The 15419-nt window shown below is 50.5% G+C and overlaps 1 protein-coding gene across 1 annotated transcript in view; it reads right to left on the reverse strand.

Moving 5' to 3' along the window:
- Positions 1-14916, reverse strand: part of ADORA2B (adenosine A2b receptor) — a 20139-nt gene extending 5223 nt beyond the window's left edge. Inside the window, exon 1 of the mRNA XM_032784178.2 lies at positions 14417-14916. Coding sequence (XP_032640069.1) covers positions 14417-14739 — 323 coding nt within the window. The 5' untranslated portion in view covers positions 14740-14916. The remainder of the gene's footprint in view (positions 1-14416) is intronic.
- Between the last annotated feature and the right edge of the window lie 503 nt (positions 14917-15419).

A 15419-nucleotide genomic window follows, 5' to 3' on the forward strand; every position in this document is an offset into this window, starting at 1 on the left:
CCGTGGCTCCGGTGGATCTGCCGCAGGGATGCCTGCGGCAGCTCCGCCGGAGCCGCAAGACCCGCGTGCGGGGCGGCGAAATGTCCCGGTGCCTAGGGCGCCAGAAACCCTAGCGCCGGTCCTGGCTGCAGGCCATGTAGGCTCAGGAAAGAGCTGGTGGCAGTTAGAGGCAGCAGCTCATGGTGAACTCTCTGCCCCGGAGCTAACTTCATTCTGCTGGTGGGTGTTGCAGGAGCACATTGCAATGCCTCAGGCTCATCCCACCACCTCCTGGCTCTCTGTGGACTGACTGCAAACAACACTGTGTTCGTGCTGCGTTGCCGTGTTGTGTTTGGGCTGATAAATCCTGGTTCTGTTCCCCCATTGCAGGAGCAGCACAAACTAACGTGCCATCCACGAGCATTTGTGCGAGGAAGTTGTGTCATTCAGATGCTGGCAAGAAGCAGACACAAACAGGGCATGATTACCATGTTCCCTCTACTTTTTTACATCCATGTGTGAATGAATTTTGTTATGTGCACCAATATGGCAGTGCTGTGTGGTGGGGTGGGACCGAGGGGTTCGGAGTGTGGGAGAGGGCTCAGGGCTGGGGCAGAGGGTTGGCGGGGGGGTGAGGGCTCTGACTGGGGGTGCAGCTGGGGATGAGGGATTTAGGCTGCCCTGGGGCAAGAGGACTCTCCTCAGCCCTCTCACACCATGGCAGTTCTGGGGCCAGGAGAGGCGCCTCTCCCTGCTGCGGACCTGCACGGCCCCTACCTCTCTCCTCTCCAGTCCAGGCCGCGGTGGCTGTCCGCCTGCATGGCCCTTGATAGCCTGCTGCGCGGCCTTAGGGTGTGAATGGGGCCAAAGTGAAGTCATGAAATGTTCAGTGAAAAACGTTTTTCACTGATCACTTAGGTTCAGTTTTAACTAACAGACTCGACATCTCAGTGGACCTCAGCAAGGTCAGCTGCAGTCCTAACCTGGACTTACCCTCCCTCCCTCGCCCCCATATTTTCAAGGAATCCTTGGCCCTTTAGATACATATTTCCCCCAAAAAGCAAATCTCTATGGTCTTCATTGGACAAAAGGCCCAGAGCCTCACAGGTATTTAGGCACCTAACTCCCACTGAAATCAAATCCCTTTGAAGGTCTGGGCCAAAGCACTTGAGGACGTGGTTAAGTGACTTCAGTGGAAGATAAGCACATGCTTCAGGTAAGGACAAGCCTGAGATCAGGATACATGTGCTTTATTTCTTTCAAAACAGTTGTCAGCTGCCTGTTGCCCAGGACCTACTCTACACTAACAACTCAATAGGTGCACAACCCCACAATAACCAACCAGTACCCATGCACAACCAAGGGGGGTGGAAATAACTGTAGGAAAACTGATTTTGGATTGAGTTTTTTTTCTGAGAACTAGAAGCAGGAAGGGGCCAGGGGTGTCCCAAGCTCTGAAAACTCTTTTAACAGGCTCCAATCAAATCCCCTTCTCTTTGAGGTTTACTATTACACAGGAAAGTATTAAAGTAAATTTACTCACCTAAAGCTGCTCAATTAACCCACAGCAAATATTGAAACTACTTGATGTCTCTGCCTAGAAGTAACAAGAGTTATTGTAGTGTAAATACCAGCTGGTTATTTAAGAGTGATATATTGTGGTTAAACAACCTGGCAATAGATTGGTTCCTTTTACACAGGTAGGTAGGTTTAATAATCAATTAGTAGATAATTAGCTCTGCCACTGTCAAGGATATGGACTGATTGCTGAACATGTCAGCACCATCCCCAGCCACTGGGATCATCTGCTGTTACGCAGCATCTCTGCTCCGGCCTCGAACCAGTAAAGGCACCTCTCACATTGCTGCCACCTTTGCCACAGCACCTGGTTTGGTGAAGAGCATTTTCTCTGTGGCATAAGGGAACCAGCATCTCACCTGCATGTGGCTCCTGCACCATCAGGAGCAGGACAGATGGCAAAAGCGGTTTATTTCACTAGCCGTTCCCCAGCTAAATGGCCCTAGTTTCACTTTGTCACATCCCGGGGCAAAGTGCATTTGCTTTCACAGACCAGCTAAGGCCCACTGGTGACGCCACATAGGAGCATCTATCCCAGAACAAAGCGCTAGGTCCTGCCAGAGGCGCCTGTCCATAGAGTGAATCTGCTGAGTACATAACATTGAGGTTAGCAAAGTCTGCCGCTGGTTCTGCCTAACAGGTCTGATTGTTTTATCTGTCCAACACCACAGGCTGTGTGGCCAAACAGAAGGGGGCTGCTTTGCCCGCTGGCTACTGTGCCTTGGCACATCACACTTCATGATCATTGACTATTTCTACTGCAGTAGCACCTAGGAGCCCCAGTTGTGCAACAGGGGCCGACTGTGCTAGGTGCTGTACGAACAGAACCCTCCGAATGCTTAGGAGCAGTGAGATGGGATGGGAGGTGACTAAGCCAATGCCCCCAGGTCACTCTCCCAGCACTGCACTAATCACCCTGTCACACCCTTCACACCAAAGTACCTACAGGCACTCTGGGCTAGTGCATTGAGAACAGCACTCAACTGCCACCGCACTGTATGACGAAGAGCAAGTCACTTGGCCTTTGTGCCTCAGTTTCCCCTTCTGTAAGGTGGATGTGATGAGGGAAAAAAATCAATGTTTGTAAAGCACCAGGCAGGGGCTGGCTATTGTATTTCTGAAACTGTAAACCTGGGGTAAGAGGCTGCGGCAGAGCTGGGGAGGCTGTGCTGGTGCAGGGCGTCAGAGAGCGTTTGTTTAAATGCTTGCTTTGTTTTTCAAACACGGAGCCCAGTTTTTAAGTAACAGGGTTAACTGTTCCACCCCCAAATTCTCCTTGACCCTGCTGGAGCATTCCAGGCTCATTAGTCACCACTCACCACTGTTAACAGAGCCTCCTGCTCAACCCCTTGCAGCTCCAGCTCTGGCCTCTGGGTCATCCCTGGCTCAGACAGGGGATGGGCTCCTGCCCCTACATGCTTTGACTAAGCTCAAGTCTACACTAGGAACCTTTGCCAATACAGTAACTAACTCCTCACTTAACGCTGTAGTTCTGTTCCTGAAAAAATGCTACTTCAAGAAAAACAGTGTTAAGCAAATCCACACCCACACCCACAATACTGTACAGAGCAATGATGACTGTGAAACTTGGCTGAGGTGGAAGTCAGACGGTGGGATATTTCCCAGGGAATGCCTTGCTGCTAAATGCTGAACTAGCAGTCGGCTGAGCCTCAAGGGTTAACGCATTGTTAATGTAGCCTCACGCTCTACAAGGCAGCACGAATGGAGGGATGAGACATAGCATGGCAGACAGAGACACACGCGGTGTATGTGAGAAAGGGGCAATGCACGTCTCCCTCTAAGTAGGCTGATCTCACTCTAAGTACATTGCCTTTCTAAGTAGATCGGAAGATGAGGCAGCAGCTGCTTCCTGCAAGCTCCCTCCCTCCTGAGCCCTGTCATATCCCCCCTGCTCTGTAGAGATGGGGTACAGGAATGGGGGGAGGTTGACACCCTGACATTAGCACCCCTCTTCTCCCCCCCAGCACAGCAAGCAGGAGGCTCCCAGAAGTAGCTCCAAGGCAGAGGGCAGGAGCAGCACAGGGCCATGGGGGAGGGACAGCTGAACTGCCCCGCAATTGATAGCCTGCTGGGTGGCTGCTGCACAGAGAACTTAGGGGAGCTGATAGGGGGCTGCTGGTCCACCCTGGTTCCAGGCCCCCACCAGCCAGCTCCAACGGGCTGCTCTCTGCAAGCAGTGGACAAAGCAGGCAGCTGCCAAACAAACAGTGTTATACAGGAGCATTGCACAACTTTAAACAAGCCTGTTTCCTAACTGATCAGCAACTAACAACGAAAACTGGGACGACGTTAAGTGAGTAGGATTTTTAAAAAACAAACAAACAACCCACATCTATACTGGCAAAAGCCCTAGCGTAAATGCAGTTATATCAGCATCAAAGTCTTTCTTCTGGTTCCGCTCACTGAACCAGTATACCCAGACACTGGTTTTACAAGCATAACTGTGCCTGCAGTAGGAGATTTGCCATTTCGAGTGGAAACCTACCCTGCCCTGACGCCTGCCCCTGTTGAGTGAACACTGTTTGGAGCAGAGATGAGCTTCTTGCTGGTAATTGCTGCTTTTCAGGTCTGTGCTAGGAGTTTACACTGAAGCAGTGACACTGATTGCTGCCCACTGAATCCCCACACTGCAGACAAGACCTTAGATTGAGCAGTTCCAGTCTCTGACAATCCAGACAGTAAGTCACGAACATCTCAGTGTGGAGACAAGACTGTCCCTGTCAAAGTGCCATTGCCGAGTCTCAAGAACACAGTGCTGCACAGAGACAGCAATGACGGAAGACAGACCCTAGAGTCAAACTCAGCCCTGCTCTAGCTCCACAGGCCTTGGTGCACTGAACTCTGTGGAGAAAACCAGTGCTCTCCCAGCACCTATCTCCCTGTCCGTTTTGTCCAACGCCGATATTCCAGGGTGTTCATTAACTTGGTCGCCCCCTGCTGGCCTGGGCAAAAGGGCCGTGCAGCAGCAGAGCACCAAATGCTCCGTCGCTCTGATATAAACGAACTGCGACTACTGAGGCCTTCCTATTTCAAGGGTTGCAGCGACAGAGTGGAGTTTCCGAAGCCCCTTTAGTGGAGGAGAGCAAGAGCAACTGCTCCATCAACCCTCAGATTCCTGTTATCAGTGTGCAATTGTATTTAGCATCCTGCTCTGTTTGTTTGTTCTGTAACCATATGACTGAGCATCGTTGCTTCTTGCCTCGGGGACTCCCATGGAAACGAGATGACAGCTCAACTGGAATTTCCTGGTAGAACATTTTAATTAAACCAGGAGTGGCAACTAGGAGGGGGGAAAATGAGCCACTTTTTCATTTTAACAGGGAAAGAATCTGAAATGGGAGTGTGGAGAAGCACTGTCTAGTGGTCAAAGCACAGAGGGAGGAGATCCCAGATCTATTCCCAACTCTGCTGTTGGATCTTGGGCAAATCACTTCCCTTCTATCCCCCTGTGACACATGGGGGACCAGTCACATGTCCCTGCCTTGCACGGGGGAGGTGAGACCTAATGCATTAAGGGCCTTTGAGAGCCTTGGATGGAAGGTACAATCAGCACATTAAGTATTGTTAGTAAGATCCATTTCCCCAGGCTCTGTCAATTGGGTTCAAGTTCCTGTAGCAGCTCAGACCAAGACTCTTTACCCATAATTCCTTATAACCAGGGGATAGGAGCTGGTGTAACACAGACAGAGCTGGAACACGACCATGCATTATGCTGTCAAGCACAGTTGGACTGAGAGATACAGAGGCTTCCCCAGTCCTGGCTTAGACAGCCTAGAGAACACACCCAAACCCTCCCACGTGCGCCTAGCGCCATTGTGCAAGAACAGGGCGGGCACTGTGGGCACTGACATGGGAATGAGATCACCCAGCCTTTCAAGCAAAGAGACGGTGGAACCCACAGCCTGAAGCGGAAGCTAATGTTCACCGTGGGAGCAAGCAGGGGCAGCATCAGGGTAAGAATCACATGCGGAGCTGTGCACTGAGCACTCCCAGCTCCCATCGGCACGCCACAGATCTGGGCCCCATGTCTTTAACTTTGCCCTTGCCCCCAGTACCTGCTGAGCTTACAAAGGAATTTAGGACAAATCTAATGTACTTTTCACCACTGCTGTTCCGTCTGTCTGTGCTTGGGCCAGGATGGACTGACAGGTCGGTCAGTGAACACCCGCTAACTGACTGCAGATTGCTGTCCCATCGACATCACATAGTGCGGACCCTGCAGTAAGTAGATCTAAGCTACGTCGCTTTGAGTTATGCTATTCACGTAACTCAAATTGCGTAGCTTAGATCGAATTTCCCCTGTAGTGTAGACAAGGCCTTAAACAAGTTAGATATCTTCAGGTCACCAGGACCTGATGAAATGAATCCTAGAATACTCAAGCTGACTGAGGAGATATGAGCCATTAGCGATTATCTTTGAAAAGTCATGGAAGACTAAAGAGATTCCAGAGGATTGGAAAAGGGAAAAATATCGTGCCAATCTATTAAAAGGGAAATAAGGACAACCCGGGGAATTACAGACCAGTCAGCTTAACTTCTGTACCGGAAAGATAATGGAACAAATAATTCAGCAATAAATTGGCAAATATCTAGAAGATAATAAGGTGATAAGTAACAGTCAGCATGGATTTGTCAAGAACAAATTGTGTCAAATCAACCTGATAGCTTTCTTTCTTAGCCTTGTGGAGGGGGGAAGCAACGGATGTGATATATCTTGCCTTTAGTAAAGCTTTTGATACTGTCTCACATGACCTTCTCGTAAACAAACTAGGGAAATACAACCTAGATGGAGCTACTATAAGGTGGGTGCAAAACTGTTCCCAGAGAGTAGTTATCAGTGGTTCAAAGTCATGCTGGAAGAGCAGAATGAGTGGGGTCCCACAGCGGTCAGTTCTGGGTCTGGTTCTGTTCAATATCTTCATCAATGATTTAGATAATGGCATAGAGAGTACACTTACAAAGTTTGCGGACTGTACCAGGTTGCAGATGCTTTGGAGGATAGGATTATAATTTAAAATGATCTGGACAAACTGGAGAAATGGTCTGAAGTAAAGAGGGTGAAATTCAATAAGGACAAATACAAAGTACTCAAGAAGAAACAATCAGTTGAACACATACAAAATGGGAAATGACTGCCTAGGAAGGAGTCTGTGGAAAGGGATCTGGAGGTCATGGACCACAAGCTAAATGAGAGTCAGTTTAACACTGTTGCTCCCCTCCCCACAAAAAAAAAAAAAAAAAAAAAAGTACAAACATCAACACAACGCAGAGTCAACCTGTGGAACTCCTTGCCAGAGCATGTTGTGAAGGCCAGACTGTACCAGGGTTCAAAAAGAACTAGATAAGTTCATGGAGGATAGGTCCATCAATGGCTATTAGCCAGGATGGGGAAGGTGGTGTCCCTAGCCTCTGTTTGCCACAAGCTGGGAATGGGCAACAGAGGATGGTATATTGATGATTACCTGTCTGGTTCATTCCCTCTAGGGCACCTGGCATTGGCCACTGTCTGAAGACCGGATACTGGTCTAGATGGAGCCTTGGTCTGACCCAGTATGGCCGTTCTTATGGGATGTTTAGCAGGAGCCTTGTAAGCAAGACATGAGAAATAATTCTTCTGCTCTAGTCCACACTGATTAGGCCTCAACTGGAGTATTGTGTCCAGTTCCGGGCATCACATTTCAGGAAAGATGTGGACAAATTAAGAAAGTCGAGAGAAGAGCACAGAAATTATTAAAGGCTTAGAACACGACCTATGAGGGAAAATTTAAAAAACTGAGTTTGTTTAGTCTGGAAAAGAGAAGACTGAGAGGGGACATAACAGTTTAAGTACAAAAAGATTGTTACAAGGAAGAGGGAGAAAGATTGTTCTCTTTAATGACTGAGGCATAGGACAAGATGCAATGGACTTAAATTGCAGGCAAGGAGGTTTAGGTTGGACATTCGGGAAAACTTCCTAACTGTCAGGGTGGTTAAACACTGATATTAAATGCCTTAGGGAGGTCATGGAATCTCCATCATTGGAGATATTTAAGAGCAGGTTAGACAATCACCTGTCAGGGACAATCTCTAGATAATACTTAGTCCTGCCATGAGTGCAGGGGACTGGACTAGATGACCTCTCGAGGGCCCTTCCAGTTCTATGAATACAGCTACCACGCCCCCATTCCTTTAGTCAGGCTTTGCTGGCAGGGTGACCCTCAGGGATGCTCCCAGGAATATGAAAATACCTCCCTGACCTACTGTAGGAAGATTCCCACTCCTGGAGCTGACCTTGTCAGACTGCAGGGCTGGCAGGGGTGAGAACAAAGGAGCTAGAGCCATGTACGACCCGCACTGCTGTCACTGTGGTACTCACAGCCCCCTGGTCTGCTGACACCTTCAGAGACTGACTCTAGGTACCCAGCTGGTGCCCAAGGCAGCGAGTTAACCACTCCAAACCTCACAGCAGCAGCATGCAAAGAACTCAGATCTTCTTGCTACAACAGCACAGATCCCTGCTGCTTGAGTGAAAGGAACAGCCATTAGCAGTAGGGGAGTTATGATACACAGCTGAGCTGGTTTGATTCTAACCTGTAGGGGGTAGTGCAGCACCAACACATTGCCCACACCCCATTACAGCATCACCTATCAGACACATCATGTCCCACTACAGCCAAGCGAGGAGCAGAGTGATCAAAAGGATGGCAGAGCAATAGACAATCCAAGTCTTTCTCCTAGCCAAGGGAGGGTCTAGTCAAAAAGCACATTAAAAAGCCTCAGGAAAGGTCTCATCTAGTCCTGGCTACCCACAAAAGCAGCAGGCATCTGGGCCTCCTAGCACCCAGCACAGCCCTCTGCATGCCAGCCCCATGACCAGTCCACCCGGCACGGAGCCCTGACCAGCATCCCACACAGCCTAGTTACACCTCGGATGGGCGCAGTTTAGCAGCTGGAATCTCTTGCATTCCAGCTGGCTGGGGAAGCCCTAGGAATCAGATACTTCCCTCCCATGACTAGATCTGGCACCGCTCAAACCCAGCCAGCATCCCAGGGCGTGACCCCAAGCAGGGGCCAGATCCCTAAGCTGCTTGGCAGGGCCAGCTGAGCAATGCATGGCAAGTGGCCAGTGACCACTGACCAGATGCCCAATGACTGATGAACCCATAGGGACATGGTGGGAGTCATCCCAGATGGACTACCTCAAACCCCTCACATGTCTGTGATCCATGGTACCGGCGGGTGGGAGCGAGTGGGACAGAGAATATAGCGTGCGCAGGCGCGTGGAGTATGTTTGCAGATATGCAAGTCTCTGCATATGTCAGAGCAGGGAGTGGCTGGGTGAAGGCAATACTTTCTCTGCCTCAGGTCTAGCCGTGCAGTTCACTGTGTTAACCTGGCAGTCCTACAAACAGAATTACGGGGAAAGGGAGAAGATGTCACAATGGACTGGCAGGTTATTTGCGGCTCCTGCCATGGGGTTGACATCACTAACAGGAACAGCAGCAATCAGCTGATCTTTAGCACTTGTAAAGCCCCTGAGCCTGTCTCTGAATTGTCAGGTGGGGAGGGAAGAGTGCACCTCTGCAGACACAACTGGGGCTGCTAATTCCTGGCACATCCGCAGCACCCTGCACCCTGCTGGCTGCTTGGTGAGGGAGGTTGTGGCTGATGGCACACTCGGCTGCTCTGTGTTCTCTCACCATCCCGAAGTCTGTGCTGGGGATTTAAAAGGGACATGGCAGAGCAGTCAGAGGGGCACATTTCTGTGCTTCATGCCCAGCCCTGCGTCTGCAGCTGTGACTCCTCTACTCACCATGCAGCTCTCTGGGCCTGCAGACACACAGTATGATATCCAGGGGCAGCGACCAGGCTGACCAGCAACTCTGTGGTACTGAGATATCCTGAACAGATCGATAGGAGGTCTCTGTGTTCTGCTCGGAGTGGAGCTGACCCCAAACACGGAGCCTTGTCTTCCTACATTCTAGCTGGGAAGGGCTGGAGGAAGAACAGGACTGGCACAAACTTCCCCACAGAAACTGCAGCAAACTCCTGCCCTCCTGCTGATGGGCTTTACGCACTTGCTGCTCCCTGCGCAGAGCACGACCTGCATGGGTGCTACATAGCCTGAGCTTGCCGGTCGCCAGATGTCCTAGGCAGCGATACATTCATGAGGAAAGGTGCTTCCTGCACTACCCAGCGAGGCTGGGGCAGAAAGAGGAACCAGGTGCCCTCCCACACTGACAGTAGGCAAGCACACAGGAAGGGGAAGAAGCAGCCCACTTGCCAGAAGCCACCATGCACGTTTTAAGCAAAGCACCCAAGCAGATGAGCACCCTCCGCCCTTCCCGTGCTAATGAACAAAGGAGAAACTCCAAACTCCGCAGCAGGTCGTGAACCCAGCCCCGTTCACCAGCACCCCCATCTTACAAAGGATACGCTAGAGGAGGCTCAGAAGAGCAACAAGAATGACGAAGAGCCCCGCAGAACTCATCTGAAGAGAGATGGGATGTTACCTTAGAAAGGAGACGTGTAAAAGAGGACACGGCACAGTCTGTAAAAGACCAAACTGGACAGAGTCAGGAGACTGAGCACTTCTGTTCTCTCATCTCAGAGCACAAGAACAAGGAGATGTTCAGTGCAATTAAAACCAAAACCAATAAAAGAAAATACTTTGCACAGCATGATTCAGCTGGGAGCTCCTCGCTATAGGAAGTCAGTGGGCCCAGAGGTTTAACAAGGTTCAAAGAGGGACTGGGCATTTCTGTGGATCAATGTTTAGTCTTGTTAACACATTCCGGAAGAGATATTAACCCTTGTGCATCCTGGCTTAAGTCAGTCTCTGTCAGAAACTACGGTGACACCCATGCGGGGCAGGATATCACACACCTGCGACTGTGGGTTCTTGGCCCTTCCCTGAGCAGCTGGTGCTGATCACCGACAGACAGGAAACTGGACTAGATGGACCAGGGATCTGATCCAGCACACGAGTCCTGCTGCTTCTGGGAGGGAGAGAAATATCCCAAGATGGGGAAACTTTGGGACTATTCTGCGCTTTAGAGTACCTGACTCATACCTCAGGGTGAAGGAGCAGCCCTTGGGAGCTGGGCCCTGGGGCAGAGCACATACCTGGGGCATAGGGGGCAATGCTGGTCCCCTAAGTTAGAGAAGCTAGTGACTAATTTCTCTCTAGCTGTATAGATGGCACATCCCCACATCAGACATTTGCCCCCTGGGCTGTGGAGCCAAGCAGCGCTTGCTTTCTTGCAACTAGTTTATAGGAGGAGAGAGGCACAAGTCACTCAGCTCGGTCCTCACCCCCATCTCCAAATCCAGCCACTCTCTGGCCTTTCCCAAATTCCCAACCCAGTCACTCCAGACACCTCATGCTGGCCTTCCCACCCCCACTGCTTAACGGGAGCCAGTTAAAGATATCTGGCTAATGCAAAGCGAAGCTGCAGAGTTCATTCCCCCTGCAAACAGCATCTGTGTGATGTTACTGGGCTGGTTTGTGGGGTGACACATCCCTGCTGAGGGCAATTGTGCAAAGGCCGGGGCCCCATGTAAGTGGTGCTTTGAGGGTGAGAACGAGAAATGAAATCCCTGTGGGAGAGAGAAGGGAGCCAGCAAAGGGCTTCTCTGTATGTTCCTAATGCAGAGTGGCAGCAGTAAACACCATCCCCCTGCAACACACCACCTGGCTTCCAGCCTGCCCCGGCTCTGACCACACTTAGGGGAGCTGGGTCTCTGCAGCCCATTCAGTCCGTGGCCTCTGCCACAAGGGGGCATGCTTAGTGCCCACTGCACTGACGGCATGGACACTCGTTCACTGAGACAGAATGAGTCATTTCACACGAACCACCAAACAGGAATGGTTGTTACCCAATCCAGAGATTAAAAACTTCACAGCTCACTGTTGATCTCTGGAGTCAGTCACTCCCCTGAACGAGCCTTTTAGCTGGAAATACAGCTCCCCGCAAGTTCATTTCCCCTGTAATTTAACAGCCAGCTTTCTGTTTCCACAACAAAACCCTCCTTCCACAAACAGCATGTGTGTCTAACTAGGGCAGCTGTTTGGACCAGGTATCATTCACGGCCTAGCACTGGCTCTGGAGGACATCAGTCCTAGGAGATTTCCCTAAACCTTGTAACCAGGGCCCATGGATCGCAGCCCAAAGAGGTGCATAAACCTAGTCCTGACCCAACCTGGAGTTGCACAATAAACCTGCTGGAAACAGAACAAAAAAAGAGGTGAAAGAAATATTTGCCTTGTCATCAGTTATCAGAAATGTTTTCCACCTCCATCTACACTCCCAGGATCAGGTTCGCGATAATCCCCCCCTGAACACCTGCTCTTATGTTCAGCTAAACTTCCACCTGGGCAGCATTGTATTCAGAACCACGCAACTTCCTCAGCCAAGCTCTACAAATGAGAGTCATGACACACAGACAGCGAGTTAGAATTAACAGCCCACGCTACAGCATCTTGCTCACGCAATGAGTGGTTTGATTAAACGTCCGGCTGAAAAGAGCCAAACTCCCTTTTAGCTGCTCCCCTGCTCTGGATTAATTTAGAAAAAAATAAATAAACGGAGCTGACACTAAACCATTATCTGAAGACAAAAACCAATTTACTCAGATTACCCCCATGGCTGGAAAGTAAATGATTAGCCAGTTTCAGATATGTTGACAAGTACTAAAGATTCAGATCTGTCCCCAGCTACAACACACACCATGGAATTTCCATTCAATTTGCTGATGAAACGTATATCCTCACAATGTGCTGCAGTTTTCCATTAGAGTTGTATATCACCTGTTGGATGATTAATGAATGTTTGTCAAGTGCATTGAGATTCTCTAAGGCAAGGTGACAGAAAAAGGCAAGTATGGTTATTCCTTTTAAAGTTATTTCTGAGTGCCTGTTTTGATCATGAAAATGAGACACCAGAAACAAGCAGAGTACAGGCAAAAGACTACCACAGACCTCTGACAATCACCTCACTGCAAACCTGTGGCATCCCCTAATACCCCGACTCTGAAACCCTCCCCCAACTCTTCAATCCTACCCCCTGCTCTCATTTACTATTCCAGCCCTGGACTCTCCAACACACAGCTCAGCTAATGCCTCTCAATCCCAACCCACCCACCCCCGCCATCCTAGTCGTCATCCAGTTATACCAATTTCGGTGGTGGTTGTGCAATAGGCAAACAAACTCTCTTCACTTGTAACCTGAAAAATCCAGGCTTTGGATGCACTTTCCAGATGCTGGGAGGCTGCTCCACAAACCCACTGTGTTAGCCCCAGTAAAGAATATATTTACTATGCTTCACCCAGTATGTTCCCATCCCCAGATCTAGTGAGAGACCAATTCAGGTCTATTGTGATCCTATTTTGATTAGTTTCTTAGTTGTCAATTGGGGGGTAAGAGGAAGGAGAACTGATTTGTGTTGTTTTTTTATCAAACTTTGTGGGTTTCTTTTAAAAACCAGAACCCACAAAGTCAAACCCTAAGCACACCTGCACCCCAGACAGGTGGCACTTTCAGCAGAAGCACATTTTCTCTGGAATAAGAGCCTGGTGATCTCAGAACATTGTGTGAACTGGCTAGTACAGTGGCTGGGGCTAAGGAAACGTGACTTGCCTATTTCGCCTGCTGTTTGTAGAGTTGATATCTTGTTGGGTTTATGATTTATACACTCTCACTTCCTTGCTTAGATAAAAAGTGATTATACGTAATGCCTGACACTTTGAAAAGTACCTGTGTTCAGCGAGATATGATTTCCGCATTTGTACACTTACTATTCTTTCCCTTAAACCCAGAGCAGAATGATCCCTTCTGAACAGCTAAAAAAAAAAAGTCAGCCTATTTTGGGCTCAAGGGCAGGTGGAGATTCGGAACTAGATGGAAGGTGATAGACTTATAAGTAACTAATAAATTCATTTATACGATCACTGTCAGCCCCAACCTCTATAGGCAGGAAGGGCCAAGCTTACCAACAGAACGGAGAATTGTTCAAGAACATACTATAAATTAATCAAGCTATTCTCAAACTGAGAAACAGGAGAAAGATGTTGGTCTGTTTTTCACTACTTGAGAGGTGCTGAGATGCTCTACTGATGGAGGCTATAAAAATACTGAGGTAGATTAGACAGCTATTCCCAGTTCTCTCATGGCTTTGTGGCCTTGGGCATGGAAGATTTTCCAAAGAGCTCCACTCCCATTTAAAAAAAGAACAGGAGTACTTGTGGCACCTTAGAGACTAACAAATTTATTTCAGCATGAGCTTTCGTGAGCTACAGCTCACTTCTTTGGATGCACAGAATGGACTCGGAGTTTCTTTGAGAGTGTGTGGCACAATCTGTCAGCATAGTCTGTGTGATATGTAGATTCTATGCATCCGAAGAAGTGAGCTGTAGCTCACGAAAGCTCATGCTGAAATAAATTTGTTAGTCTCTAAGGTGCCACAAGTACTCTTGTTCCTTTGGCAGATACAGACTAACATGGCTGCTACTCTGAAACACTCCCATTTAGGCACCCAAAACAGGTGGGCAGATTTTCAACACAACGGGAACGAAGCTCTTTTGAAAGTCTGGCCCTCGGCCCCTGGCAACCACTGCAGACAAAGCCTCCTGCATTTAAGAACAGAAGAATAGCCCTGCTGGGTTAGACCAGTGGTCCATCTAGCTCAGTGTCCTGTCTTCCGACAGCATCTTCACCAGCACAGCCCCTGTCTGCGTGCAGTTGGTCCTTGACTGCTCAGTTCCTCCACCTGTAACACTCCCCTTGCTTCGCACCAGCGTGCTCAGCACTCACTGGCGCTGGGCCATGCAACTCCAAGTGCCCACATCCTCATCCCTTACCTGAGCGGGATCTTGATAGCCAGGTACCTGTCGATGGCCACGGCCAGCAGGCTGAAAATGGAGCTCTGGGTCAGCACCAGCACGAAGCACGCGAAGAAGAGGCAGCTGTGGAAATCCGTGTCGAGGCCGATGCTGATGGTGATGGCAAAAGGGATGGCCAGCAAGCCCACGGCAATGTCGGCCACGGCCAGCGACACCAGGATGTAGTTGGTGGCGTTCTTCAGGGTGCTGTTGATGGCCACAGCCCAGCACACCAGGACGTTGCCAGCAATGGAGAGCACAGCGATGCTCAGCTCCAGCAGGATGTAGGCTGTGTTCATCATGAGGGCACGGGATGCTCAGGTGGTGGTGGCTCTGTCCAGTCCAGGGCTGGCAGCCCTTACCATGCTCTTTCCCAGGGAGGGGCCCGTCAGTGGGCGGTGGGCGCAGCTCGCCTCTGGCTCCGCGGGGAGCGCATGGTCCCCTTGTGGCTGGGCTCAGCAACGCCCCTGGGAAACATCTGCTGCGATCGCTCCCCGCTGGCGGAGCCAGCAGAGCGGCTGGGCGCAGTGGGGTCCCCCCGCCGGGGCAGCAAGCCAAGGCGCCCGGGTGCTGTCCGCGGCTGCCCCCGGCTCCTGCGCAGACTTACGGCTCCGCCGCTGCTCCGCTGCTATTTCTGCACATGGGGCGGGGGCGGGGGCGGCCGCGCGCGATTGGAGGAAGCGGCGCCCGGGCGGGGACCCTCCGTATTTACCGTAATGCCCGAGCTAGGAGTCTGTGCGCCGCCCCGCTAGTCCCATGCGCCACTTGCTCGCCCCGCAGGCTCGGGTTTGAGGGGCCAGGGCCGCCCGAGACGAGGCGGGGAGTAGTGCCCAGGGCACGCCGGGCGCTGGGGCAGGGCTCACGGGCACGGGAAGGAAGGAGCACAAGGAAGTATGAACAGATGCAAGTGAGAGCGGGAAAGGCAAAGCCGAGCTGCTGGGGGGCTTGCTGGGTCCGGAGAGCCGGCTCCAAACATACCTCC

Source organism: Chelonoidis abingdonii, chromosome 20, assembly GCF_003597395.2.
Source record: "Chelonoidis abingdonii isolate Lonesome George chromosome 20, CheloAbing_2.0, whole genome shotgun sequence".
Lineage (NCBI taxonomy): Eukaryota > Metazoa > Chordata > Testudines > Testudinidae > Chelonoidis > Chelonoidis abingdonii.